Below are 13,994 nucleotides of genomic sequence, written 5' to 3'. Positions count from 1 at the left end.
CATTAGTTTTGAAAAAGAATAAAATGAACCTCTGTTAGGTATAGCACTCGGGACGCAGAAGGACCAAAGAAAAGTGATTCAAGAGATGGTCCGAGGTTATTTTCTCCAAGTTTTGCATGATCCAAACAGATAGCTCTTAATTTTTCTACTGTTGTGCTATCTGCAAAGAAAACACAAATGGATTAAAGTAAAATGTAATTCATATGTTAATATTTCAAATTTACTATACTAACGAGTATGATCTTAATTATAAAACATCATCAATAAGTATCATTTAGGCTGAGTTCTAAGATGAACTTTTAAAATATAACCAGACCTGGTCTAGTTAATGATCAATCAGGGTTCTTTAACAGTCAACCCAAAACATGAAAGGAACAGTTTCCTATCCAGAGACCTCAAATCAACTATTCCTACTTTACCCAATGGAGACAGAAAAAAACCCACAACACAAAAACCAACCCCCCCTCCCAAACCACACAACACTGAGGAGTTAGTTGTTCCAGAAACATAAACAACACAAGCTCCTGCCATTAAGTTCTCAATTATTTGCTCCATATGATGAACAATTTGTTTTTGCTTTTTCAAAGAAAACTGAGGTACCATTTAAAAGAAACAACTTTCCTAATGTATATCTAACAGTAAAAAAGTTTTGCATTTTCCTTTTGTATAAAGATGTAAGACTTACAAAAAATGAAGAGATAAAACTAAAAAGATGATCCCCTCTCAAAAGATCTTAGATTATACAATAATTTCTTACATATGATGCTAAAAATACAAGTGGCAAGAGGAAAAACAGATTAATGGGACTATATCAAAATTAATCTTTCGTGCATAAAAGTATACTACTAGAAAATAAAAAGAAAATGCACAAGATGGGAAAGAACATTTTTAAGTTGTTTAAGGGACTTATATCTGAATGTACCATAACATTTAAAATTCAATTAAAAAAAAAACAACACTTCAAAAGTAAGCAAAGGCTATAAAAGACATTTCTCCAAAGACACACAAATGGCTGGAAGTCCATGAAGAAACACTTAACACCATTAGTCATCACCGAAATGCAAATGAAAACCTCAGTAAGATGATCCTTTACCACAACTAACATGACATAAATTGAAAAACAGTATTAGTTATCAGTGAAACATGGAAAAACTGGGTCCCTTATACTTTACTTGTGGGACCAGGAATGGTGCCACCACTTTGGAAAACAGTTTGGCAGTTCCCCAATATGTTAAACATGGAGTTACTAAATCATCCAGCAAATTTTCTCCCCGAAAAAAAACTAGTACACAAATGTTCACAGCCGCATTATTTATAACAGTGGACACAAACTAAGTGTCTACTAGCAGATGAATAGAAGACAAAACTGTGATACACATACACTGAAATATACATACATTCAGCCCTAAAAAGAAATTCAATTCTGACAACACTACCACATGAATGAACATATCTTTAATGCTAAGTGAAATAAGCCAGTCATATAAAGACAACTAGTGTATGAATCCCCTTATATGGGGTTATCTACAGAAGTCAAACTCAAACAAAGTAGAATGTGGTTGCCAGTAGCTGTGAAGAGCAGGTTATATAAGACAATGTTCTTGTGCTTAGGAAACACACACTGAGATGTTTATGTAAAAAGCTGTAGGTGTCTGTAACTTTCTCTCAGGAAGTTAGAAAAATTACATAAAGAATGATACAGCCAATGTACCAAAATGTTAACTGTTACTGAATACAGAAGAGTATTTGGAAATTCGTTTTTTTTTTTTTTTTTAAGATTTTATTTATTTATTTGAGAGAGATGGTGAGTGAGTGAGTAAGAGCAGCAGGGAGAGAGAAGCAGGTTCTCTGCGGAGCTGAGATCCTGACGTGGGGCTCGATCCCAGGACCCTGAGACCATGACCTGAGCCAAAGGCAGACATTTAACCAACTAAGCCACCCAGGCATCCCTGGAAGTTCTTTGTATCATCCTATATAGCTCTAAAATTACTGCAACATAAACAGTGGGTTTTATAACAGGACAAAAAAGATTAAAAAAAATATTATTTTTAATGGAAAAGAAGAAACTGCTCTTTTCTTTGCCTACCACCACCGCCATGGGTACCATGCATACTCCTGGTGGCTTAATTGAAATTGAGGTCTGACTATGTGAAGGAGCAGGTCCATAAACTGGCCCAGAAGGGACCGACTCTTTCACAAATCAGTGTGATCCTGAGAGTCTCCCACAGTGTTGCACAAGCATATTTTGTAAACAGACAATAAAAACTTAAGTCCAGAGGACCTCCTCCTGATCTTCCTAAGGACCTCTACAATTTGATAAAGAGACATGTTGGTTTTCAAAAGCATCTTAAGGATGCTAAATTCTGATTTTTTTTTAAGATTTTATTTGTCAGGGATAGAGCGCGAGCAGAGGGAGTGGCAGAGAGAAAGGGCGAAGCAGGGAGCCTGATGTGGGGCTCGCTCCCAGGACCTGAGATCATGACTTGAGCTGAAGGTAGACGCTTAATGGACTGAGCCACCCAGGCATCACAATTTTAACAATCTTACTGAGAACTGCTGTAATCACCAGTAGACTCAATATTATAAGACCAAAAAGTCCCGCCACCCCAAATTGGAAATATAAGTCATCCATAGTCTCTGCCCTGGTTACATAAATTTGTCTACATAATTAAGTAATAAAACCACTGTCTACTTAGAAAAAAAATAACACAATGTAGGAAAAGAAAATAAGGAAAAACCCTACCAATAACAGTGTAAGAAAAATGACTATAGCCTGTTCTACAACTTACTGCCTATATGAATGACCTCACATTCAACTGGCAAACAGGGAAATACTGTCAGTATACTATTACACATGAAGATACTGAGTATCATCAGGGGAAAGCAAATCAAGATCTTACACCTATCAGAAATGCTAGAATCAAAAAGACAAAAACTAAGTGTTGGCAATTAATGTGAAAAAAGGAACCCTCATGACCCGTGGTGGGAACGTAAACTGATGTAACCACTACATAAAGGTATGGAGATAGAAATATCATATGATACAATAATTCTACTACTGAGTATTTACCAAACGAAAATGAAAACACTAATTCGAAAAGATATGTGCACTCATATGTTTATTGCAGTATTATCTACAATAGCCAACATTTGGAAGCAGTCAAGTGTCCAATGATGGATGCATGGATAAAGAAGTGGTGTATATATACAACGGAGTATCGCTCAGCCATAAAAAGAACATAAAAGATCTTGCCATTTGTGGTAACATGGATGATTATAGGGCATATAATGCTAAATGAAATGTCAGTCAGAGAAAGAAAACAGCATATGATTTCACTTACATATAGAACCTAAAAGAACAAATGAACAGAACAAACAACAAAAAAAGCAGAAACAGATCTATAAGTACAGAGAACAAACTGATGGTTAGAGGGGGAGGGGAAGGAAAAAGGAGGGGTAGGACATGGGCAAAATTCGTAAAGGGGATTGGGAGAAGCAGGTTTTCAGTTACGGTTCAGGTATGAAATGAATAAATACCATTTCAGGTATGAAATGAATAAATCACCCAAATAAAAGTTACAACATAGGAAATATATACATTAGTCAATGGGACTGAAATACTGTTGTATGATGACAGATGGTAGGTACTTTTGGTGAGGACAGTATACGTATAGTTGTTGAATCACTACACTGTATGCCTGAAAGTAACATTGTGTGTCAAATCTATATCAAATTAAATAAAATGGAGTTAAACAAACAAAAAAAAAGGCAGAAGAAAACATTAAAAGTAAACAACTATCCCCAGTCTTACAGAGAAGAAAAAAATGTAAACAATTATTCCCAGTCTTACAGTGCCTTAGTCCTCAATAGGTTCTACCTCCTCGTATGTCTACTTTTGAAAGTCTATTCTATTTCAGAGCTTTACTTCCAACCAAATGCCTTACCTCAAAGCTATCTAGGTAGTGATTACTCTTCTATCATTTCTAGAACATTTAATATATATCCAAAACAAGATCTAATATACAAAGATACCTGCTTCAATTTTATGTGGAAGAACAGCCTGGCCTGAAGAATTGGAACATAGGTTTATGAAGGCAGAGTATATGGAAAAGGGTGGTAACAGAGACAAGGGATTGGTTCATTACAGGATTAATCAAATAAGCGCACATACATAGGTAATGTCAAAGAAGGCTTGTCACCGTCAGGTAAGTAAGTCTAAAATACTGACAAGAAGAAAGCATAAGAAAGACTGTAGATTAGATTGCAACTGGAGGTACTGTTGTGGCTTTATGTAAGTCACATAAAATTTCTACTCTTGTTTATTTCGAGGATATAGGAAGAGCAATGAACAGCAATTAATACTTGCAACCATATCTTAGCTTCTAAATACCATTTTACACTACAAGAAACTTCCAGTAAATGGCTGATTCCAGAAGGAGCCCAAAAATAAGTTCATTTGCTGGCTAAGATATAAATGCCATTTAACTCTGTTGAGGTCATTAAACCATGGTTGAGTGCAGCAGCCACAGAACTGTGTCCAGAGAAAATAAATGTCTTTAACAAGAAAAACTCCTTCAGAGTTGAGAGCATAAGAAATAATGTTAAAAGTCAACTGAAAACAAGGCACTGGGAATAGTGGTGACAGAGGCATAGGTACAGAAAGAATTGTGCACATAATTAATGCTACTGAATTATAGTCAGAGTAAATTTTATGTCATTTATATTTTACCACAATAATAAAACAGAACAAAAGCAATGCAGATGAATTTGAATATTTTTGTTTAGCCCATGATGAGCTGACAGATATCAAAGTGGCTCAGTAGTTGTTTAGGCTAAGTCAATGTCAACTTTTCAGGCCATGAATTAAGAATAACAGTCTGCAGGGCACCTGGGTGGCTCAGTTAGTTAAGCGTCTGCCTTCAGCTCAGGTCATGATCCCAGGGTTGGGGGACTGAGCCAGGTATCTGGCTCCCTGCTCAGAGGGGAGTCTGCTTCTCCTTCTGCCTCTCCTCCTGCTCATGCTTTTTCTCTGTCTCTCAAAGGAAGGGAGGGAGGGAGGGAGGAAAGAAGGAAAGAAGGGAAGAAAGAAAGAGAAAGAGGGAGGAAGGAAGGAGGGAGGAAGGGAGGGAAAGAAAGACCTTAAAAAAATTAACAGGCTGCATGAAACGACAGATGAAAATATTTTCAAAGAAGCTGAGAAAACATTAATTTAGTGCAATCTGGTGGACTGTGTTACAACTCACTGTAAATGTTATGTTTGGAACACAAAAAGATTGAAGAGGAAATATTTACATAGTGTATGGAAATGTTATGTGTTTAAAGCCCCTGGGCATTCATTCATTGTATTATTCATCAGCCAGTATTCTGTGGAAAACATGTGAATTTATAATGTGTTATTACAACAGCAGTGCCAATAGTAAACCATTCACCTTTACGGATTTATCATCAGTTCTAGGACTTTCTGTTGGAACTTGCCATCCTACTCCATGATAGTTCAATGGGTTAGCAGTAATAAAGCTTAAACTCTGATTTTTAAAGCACAGGGTTGAAAATAAAATTTCTTTTAAAGAAGAGAGTTTCACAACTACTGTAACCAAACACTCAAAGTGTAGAAATTTAGCTTTTGCTGTAGACTTGACATTTCTTAATAAATCATAAAGCAAAAACAATGCTTTAAATAAAAAACAGTGCAGTAAAGTCATTTAGATGCCAACACTGTTTAATTCATTAAGTAATGTCAAGGACTACCCATTTCCCATTGCTATCAAAGTTAAAACATAAGGTGAGGGCGCCTGGGTAGCGCAGTCTTTAGGCAGCTGCCTTCAGCTCAGGGCGTGATCCCGGCGTTCTGGGATCGAATCCCACATCGGGCTCCTCCGCTGGGAGCCTGCTTCTTCCTCTCCCACTCCCCCTGCTTGTGTTCCCTCTCTCGCTGGCTGTGTACCTCTGTCAAATAAATAAATAAATAATCTTAAAAAAAAAAAAAAACAAAAAAAAACATAAGTTGAGATATGCACTTCTTTTTTTTTCTTCTAAGATTTTATTTATTTATTTGACAGAGAGAGACAGCAAGAGAGGGAACACAAGCAAGGGGAATGTGAGAGGGAGAAGCAGGCTTCCCACCAAGCAGGAAGCCTGATGTGGGACTCGACCCCAGAAGGCCGAGATCATGACCTGAGCCAAAGGCAGACACTCAATGGCGGAGCCACCCAGGCGCCCCTAGATATGCATTTCTATACAAACTGTATAGAAAATTTTAAACTCAGAGTTTGGAAAATATATCAGCTATAAATATGTAGCATTTTTCAAACCCAGATGAAAGTGTAAAGAAAACTCAGTTTTTTAAAAATACATTTAACTGTGTAAGTGAGGAGCTTCTACCTAGCCTAAATTTCAAGGCAATTAATCTCCAATGTACTGACATACTAAAAGTCAAATATTAAAGTATACTGAGAAAAGGATGAAGAGAATTCTATAAATTCCTTTCATGCACTATTCATGGAATGATAACCAGTAGTACCTGTTTGTGGAAAAACCACATCAAAGATAAAATATATAAAACTTATGTTTTATAGATCAGCAATAACAGATAATTACTTGCAACTATTCTGAAAGGAAACAAGCTTTTGAGCCCCCTTAGATAAAGTCATACCCCCCACCAAAAATTCCATTATTCTCACAAGCACAACAGTATTTTAAAAAATTGCACTCTATTATTTTTAGTGTTAGAATTTTGCTAATAATAAGTTTGGGGGGGGTGGCTGGGTGGTTTAGTTGGTTAAACATCTGCCTTTGGCTCAGGTGAGGATCCCAGGGTCCTGGGATGGAGTCTGACATCAGGATCCCTGCTCAGTGGGGAGTCTGCTTCTTCCTCCACTGCTCCCCCTGCTGTGCTCTCTCTGTCAAACAATAAAAATCTATTAAAAAAAGAAAAAATTTGTGGAAATTTGTTTTTTCCCTCATTACTTAAGCTCCTACATAATATCCTTTTTTTTTTTGTTAAAGATTTTATTTATTTATTTGACAGAGAGAGAGACAGGCAGCGAAGAGAGGGAACACAAGCAGGGGGAGTGGGGAGGAAGAAGCAGGCTCCCAGCAGAGCGTGGAGCCCGATGCGGGGCTCGATCCCAGGACCCCGGGATCACGCCCTGAGCCAAAGGCAGACACTCAACGACTGTGCTACCCAGGCGCCCCCATAATATCCTTCTTTATGCCTCTTGACCCACAAAGCCAAAAATATTATCTGGCCGTTTAAAAAAAAAAAAATCTAAACTCTTTGCTAAAGACATTACTGGAGAAACTGGTGAAAACATGAAAAGAAGTGAAACTTGAGTGGGATCAGTTCGATGGCAGAAATATGTTCACTGTTAATTTCTGATTTAGATGTTATATAGAATGCCATCATTTGAAGGGAACACACATGATTGTTGTGGGCGATGATAAAAACATCAAATCAATAAATTACTCTGATACAGCTTAAAAAAAAAGTTCTTTGTACTGTACTTCCCACTTTTCTGAATTCTGCAATTACCTCAGTAATAATAACATATACAGGGTTTTGCAGGACATGAGGTTTTGCAGAACATATAGCAGAAACACTGTAAAATGTTCATAAAATAAAAACACAACTCTATGAAGTAGTAACAGAAAAAAGAGACCACGAAAAAGTTACAAACTAAAAGAAAGTCAACTGAAGAGTTCTGCACAAATATTTTTTCTAAAGATTTTCCTCTCATCTTTTTTTTTTCCCCTTTTTAAGGTTTTATTTATTTGACAGAGAGAGGGAAAACACAAGCAGGAGGAGCTGGAGAGGGAGAAGCAGGCTCCCTGCTCAGTGGGAAGCCCAATGTGGAGCTTAATCCCAGAACTCTGGGATCATGACCTGAAGTGAAGGCAGATGCTTAATCGACTGACCCACCCAGGCACCGCCCCCCCACAAATAAATTTTTAAAAAGGAAAGCTAAAGAGAGTAAGTGAGAGGCAAAATTGTAAGTAAGACAGACTTAGCAACATTCTACACAAATATACAACAGCACATTCTAAAGTAAGCAAACAAACAAACAAAACCTTCAAAAGTACAAGTAAGGCCACGAAGAAAAAAAGGAAAAATTAATGTTTTCACCAGTAAGGTCCACTGAACCCTCATCGACAAAAGACACACATCCACCCCCCCACCCAAGGCACTTCATCATATGATTTCAGAACTCAAAGAAAAGCAAAACAAAAAAATCCCAACCTTTCCAAACAGAAAGCTCAGTCTTCCCACTAGCCTACACTGTTATGGAACTATAATGGAACAAACATTCAACCTTCAACTCTATGTTCATACTACTGGATGTAAAAAACAAGAACAAAAGGAAAAAATACAAATTGCTGCGAGTGAGATTTTAGTTGTACTCAGGTGAACAATCTTTAAAAAAATTGTGCTTCCCCTTATGTATCCTTTATTAGGAGGATGTGCTTCAACAAAATGAGAAATGACCCAAAAAAGAAACACCACAAAGGAAAACAGTAGGATCCATCAAAAGAAAGTCTATTACAAAGAAGTCCAGAATGGTAACTATCAAAGAAAAAAAACACACTAAAGGAAAAGGAGGAAACTCCAAAGAAAGTAAGATACAACTATGACTATGTGGAAAATATTTTAATAAATTATTAGACAGAATGTGAGAAACTTAATAATAAAGGCCATAGAAAGATAAGTAAATATAAGGGCAGAATTTTAAAATCTAGAATAAACAAGTGTGAACCACCTGTGAAATGAAAATATTTTCACCTAAATGTTGAGTCACTGTGTTATATACCTGAAACTAAAGTAACACTATATGTTACCACATTGGAATTAAAACAGAAACCTAAAAAAATTAATAAAATAAAAAAGAAAATATTTTAATACTCTTTTTAAAATGTCAGTAACATATTTTACTAAGCCAGATATGTACGTATTTACAGTTCTGAAAATGTAAATGATTTATATAGATTTAAGCAAAAAGTATGAGATGACCAAAAAAGGATGAGAGAATAAGAAATACATTTTTGTCTAACATTAAGTATATAATACCCAAATGACATAAACATAATATGAACATATACTTTAGAGATCATTTGGCATATGCAATAATAAAAGGTAAATGCTGAAAATGGTTGTTTCTTTGAAAGGGAAATGGAGCATGGGGGGGTGAGGTAGCAGTTCATTGTACTTCACCGTAGTCTATCAAGAATCTTAACTTTCTGAATTGTCTGCATTAGTCTACTGAAACTAATTTAAAAATTAAATGCTAAAAATTTTTTATTTTTTTAAATTTTAAAGTAATCTCTGCATCCAAAGTGGGCTTTGAACTCACACTCCTGAGATCAGGAGGCACACACTCCCACTATCTGAGCCAGCCAGTCCTATGTTAAATATTCTATCTTATGCACTTGCAACATCAAGGGGAAGAGGGTTGTGGGGGTGGGGGAAAGTCAGGACAATTTCCTTACCTGGGGGCATAAGTTTCATAAGTATTCTTGCTCCATCCCTAAGAGGCGGCATATTCAGATTGCTGCCTAAATCTGCAATTTGCCAAAGGAAAGATATGTATCTGGGATGCAGTGACATTATCTGGAATACAGAAAACAAAAAAAATTCAGCTATAACAAGTTTAAAAGGTTTTTGTTATTAAAAAAAAACGTATTCACTAACCCCAAGTAAGCTTTCCGTCTATCACATCTTTTGCATTTTTACTACCTGAAATTATCTGCCTTCCTCATCTTTTCACTTTCACAAATCCACTGATCTCTTAAGATTGAAAATTTATTAAGTTTTCCAACTACTTTGGAGTAATTTCTTTGCACCAGTTGTATAAATTTCACATAGCACTCAGACGTTTATACAAAATGGACTTCATCCTTTGGGGGGTAGAAAACTGCTGATAAATCTCTAATCTCATTGTTAAAAGGACCCAAATCCTTCTAACACTGAAGCAGCTGGGGTTACTGAGGCTGTGACAATTCTTAAGAGCTGAAGGGATGAGAAAATGTGAAGAAATTAAGCAGTTATTGATTTCTTAGGTATGAAAAATGTTACTAAGACTTAGAGAAAGACAGCAGATTGTATATTTTAAAATCAGTTCCAAAGAAAAGACTTAGCGTAGAATTTCCTACAGCTATATATAAAAATAATGTTACAGTTCAACTGTTAACAGATTCTACACAAACATAATACTCTATCTGTGAAGAAATTTTATTTTAAATTTTAACAATTAAAAAATCCATCCAGAAGTTAATAGTTAACTGCATATATTTATTTGCATTTGCTGCATCTATGAACTTGAAAACTGCTTACAAAAAGAGCCATTCCATACATTTCTTTGTATCTGCAGAGGAAAGTGTAATGCTTCACAGTTAGTAGTTAACTTACCACCCCAGGCAAACAACTTTCCACTTCTGGATTGGGACCATCACTGTAGTGATTACAATGGTTGCCAGGTGATCCAGTTGAAGAATCAGAAGAACTATCAGGGCTTGATGGCATATTGGAACTTACTTGTGTAAGTTTAGCTGTAATTACCTAAAAATGATAGAATATATTAGTAGCAAAGACAAAGGAAAATACTTCCACAAAATACAGAAATTTGATATACCAAAAGACTAGGAAATAATTCATGTTTTAATTTTAGAAATATTTAAAAAGTACTGTTCAAAAAAACCATTTAGTAGTTTACTTTCTTCACTATACTAGTATCATGATACCTATCCCTTTCAGCATAATAATCCAAAAACTTAATGGAGGAGACCACACATAAATCTCTTTATAAATATTTACTGAATTAATGAAAACAGTTTCAATGTTTAATTCTTTGGGAGTATCTGAAATTATATATGTACTTACTGATTTATCTTTTAAGTTTAATTGTCCTATTAGCTTTCTGTCATCTTCAGAATCTATTAGTTCACCACCCACAAAGAGTTCAATTTTTGTATGGGCTACATTTGCTTTAATACGGTTGAGAATGCATCGTCGTACTGAACCAACTGTATCATTTGTATGAGACCATATGTCCAAGTCATCAACCTGTCTGCCATGGTTTGGAAATCGAACTATAAGAGAGAGGTGTTTACCACGGAATGCTCTAAAAAAAAATTAATTAAAAAAGTTAGAAATTAAAAAAAAAGTACAATCATATTCAGCAGACAACCAACAACATGAAGCTGGGACAACTATTTTCTTATTATGAGGAATATTAAAAATAATTTTTTTATTTTCGTCAGTTATGAACATTATAGTTAGTGTTGGAAATACAATATTATATTCCATTGTGGTTAATCTTTGTTTCTATGGCTAGAGAACCAAAGATTTCCACTGTATGATAAGATGTAATAGACATCAGTTAATTTTAAGCTAGAAAAGTTCAATACACTAAGAATATTTTCAAAGATAGAACAGATAGAGTTTAACTTGAAAGTATCAACAGAAAAGTTAAAATGCATGTTTCCATTAAATATTTACAAAAAATATATATTTTTTAAAAGATTTTATTTATTTATTTGACAGAGAGAAAGGAAATGAGAGAGGGAACATAAGCAGGGGGAGTAGGAGAGGGAGAAGCAGGATTCCCGTGGAGCAGGGAGTCCGATGCGGGACTCAGTCCCAGAACCTTGGGATCACGACCTCAGCCGAAGGCAGACACTTAACAACTGAGCCACCCGGTGCCCCACATTTACAAAAATTCTTAGTAACAAAAGTCACTCAAAAATACTTATCTTGCAGTACTCTCTTCTCACAGATAAGATACAAAACAAAAATATTCAAGAAGCATTTTACATTTTTTAGTTATAAAAATGATCACAAAAAAAATTTAACTGTATTTACTCTATAAACTTTCCCCAAATCTAAAAATGCCATTTGAACTATTTTTAAATAATTTAGCTTATCTACTTAATTTATGATTATCTGATTTATACTGCAATACTGAATTTACTTATAATTATACAAATATATAATTTAGTAAATTATTTATTTGACAGTAGTTCCCAAATCTAAAGAAAATTTAGCAAAAACCATTTCAAGACTTTCTTCTTCCTATCTATTAAATAAGTAGCTTTTAAGAATTTTATTTTTACTAGTGTGAATGAATATCATTAAAATAAAAACACACAGCAGCTATAAAATACCATCCCCACCTAGTAGGTGATAATAGCTTGGACCAAACCAAACAAAAAGACAAGAAGGAAAGCAGGAAGCGAAGAAAGAAAACAAAGCAAAGAGAAAAAAGACAAGAAGAAAAATTGTATTTAATGACTGATAATGCCTAACCAAAATATAAATAGAAATTTTCTACTTAAAAGAAAAATACACCTATGAGAATGCAAATATTTTTAAAAGATAGGACACAGAAATCCAGAATGAAAATTTTCCTACTTTCACTACTTTCCTAACTAATTGGCTAGGAAAATAATAAATGACTGCAAATTAACTAGTGGATCAATTTCTTACAAACCTTGACATAGGCAGAATTGTTCTTTCTTCATGATAATCGCTGTCACATTCATTTATGTATTCCCTTAAAACAGTTAATACTCGAACCATTCGAATGGCTTCCTGTTTTGCACAATTAATACTGTCTTCATCACCATCCAAAACACACAATGTATCATATGAGGCTTTCAAACGATCAAAGCAAGATTGGATGAAGTCTTCATGGATAACCACCTATAAATAACAGGCCAAGGAAAGATAATTTAAGTTGCTTCAAAAACAAATATGGCAGTCAGTAATCTAAAAAAGTAAAATAAAATTCCAACTTGTAGGTAACTATCAATTACATATTCATCCAGTAATATAATGCACAGAAGGAAGCTGATAACAAGAAAAAAGGCAATTAAACCAATTATTAAAAACAACAACAAGAAAAAACGTTTGGGACTAAGTGTCAAGTAATTCAAACTTTGGGCTATCTCAACATAAATAATAAATAACTTTGTTCAAAATAATACTAAGCACCTAATGGTAATTACCAAACCAACATTCTTTGAGTTAGTATTTTGTAAAGGACAAATGTGGATTAAGTACCTAATTTTTGACAAGAGTTAAAAAATTAATTTCTAGTTATAAGTTTAAAAAGCTTCCTCTAAACACAAGAGTATTTCTGACCTAGCTGAAGTGGAAGTTTTTATGTACTTGAAACCTCACCTGATTGACCTGTAACCTGGGGCCAAGGTTTGTGTATATCTCTTTAAGGAGATCTATAGCTCTGTTGGCAATGTCATCATTACTCTGAATCACAACCTAGATCCAAAAATTAGAGTATTAGTAACATTCAAAACTATTTTACTTTGGCACTTAAATGAAACTTAAATAAACCTGAAAATAAAAGATTAATATTTATAAAATGCAGGTGTTCTGAATAGAGAAATCTGCTTAAAAATGAATAGGATAAAATAAATTTTAATTAATATTATTTAACTCTACAACTGGTAGACAAGCTGTGAGATTTTCAAGGAGTAATTCAACTGGTATTATATAATTTTTTATTACAGAGGTTACTGCTTTTTAAAAATATTTGAAAATCACTGATTTTAATGAAAAACAACAGCAAATCTTAGTCTACTTACAGTTTGCAAAAAAATACAAACAATAAAAATGCAATATGACAAAAATATAGTAAGACTTGAAATATGTAACTTTTTTTTTTTTTAAAGATTTTATTTATTTATTCGACAGAGATAGAGACAGCCAGCGAGAGAGGGAACACAAGCAGGGGGAGTGGGAGAGGAAGAAGCAGGCTCCCAGCGGAGCAGCCTGATGTGGGGCTCGATCCCAGAACGCCAGGATCACGCCCTGAGCCAAAGGCAGACGCTTAACTGCTGTGCCACCCAGGCGCCCCTGAAATATGTAACTTTTAACAGATCAGATTTAAGATGGCAACATGATTTATTTACACTACCAAATGGCAAAGTTAACCTTAAATAAACTTTTCTCTCCCAAATACTTAACTGATCAAAAATTAAACAGT

General features: G+C 34.8%; 1 protein-coding gene across 8 annotated transcripts in view; it reads right to left on the bottom strand.

The window, feature by feature from the left end:
* The window catches only part of LOC123789893 (ubiquitin carboxyl-terminal hydrolase 9X-like), a 155,263-nt gene that overhangs the window by 64,352 nt on the left and 76,917 nt on the right, over positions 1 to 13,994 (bottom strand). For all 8 annotated transcript variants that reach the window (XM_087859321.1, XM_087859327.1, XM_087859322.1 and 5 more), the window contains exons 17-22: positions 13,172 to 13,267; positions 12,480 to 12,691; positions 10,871 to 11,111; positions 10,400 to 10,549; positions 9,481 to 9,601; positions 30 to 160 (exon numbers count right to left, since the gene is read on the bottom strand). In XM_087859321.1, the coding sequence (XP_087715447.1) occupies positions 30 to 160; positions 9,481 to 9,601; positions 10,400 to 10,549; positions 10,871 to 11,111; positions 12,480 to 12,691; positions 13,172 to 13,267 (951 nt within the window). The remainder of the gene's footprint in view (positions 1 to 29; positions 161 to 9,480; positions 9,602 to 10,399; positions 10,550 to 10,870; positions 11,112 to 12,479; positions 12,692 to 13,171; positions 13,268 to 13,994) is intronic.

This window comes from Ursus americanus, chromosome 37, assembly GCF_024610735.1.
Source record: "Ursus americanus isolate L20-20 chromosome 37, mUrsAme1.1.p, whole genome shotgun sequence".
NCBI classification, from domain to species: Eukaryota; Metazoa; Chordata; class Mammalia; order Carnivora; family Ursidae; genus Ursus; species Ursus americanus.
The sequence above is the reverse complement of the archived record's forward strand: the minus strand, read 5'-3'. Positions and strand labels throughout refer to the sequence as shown.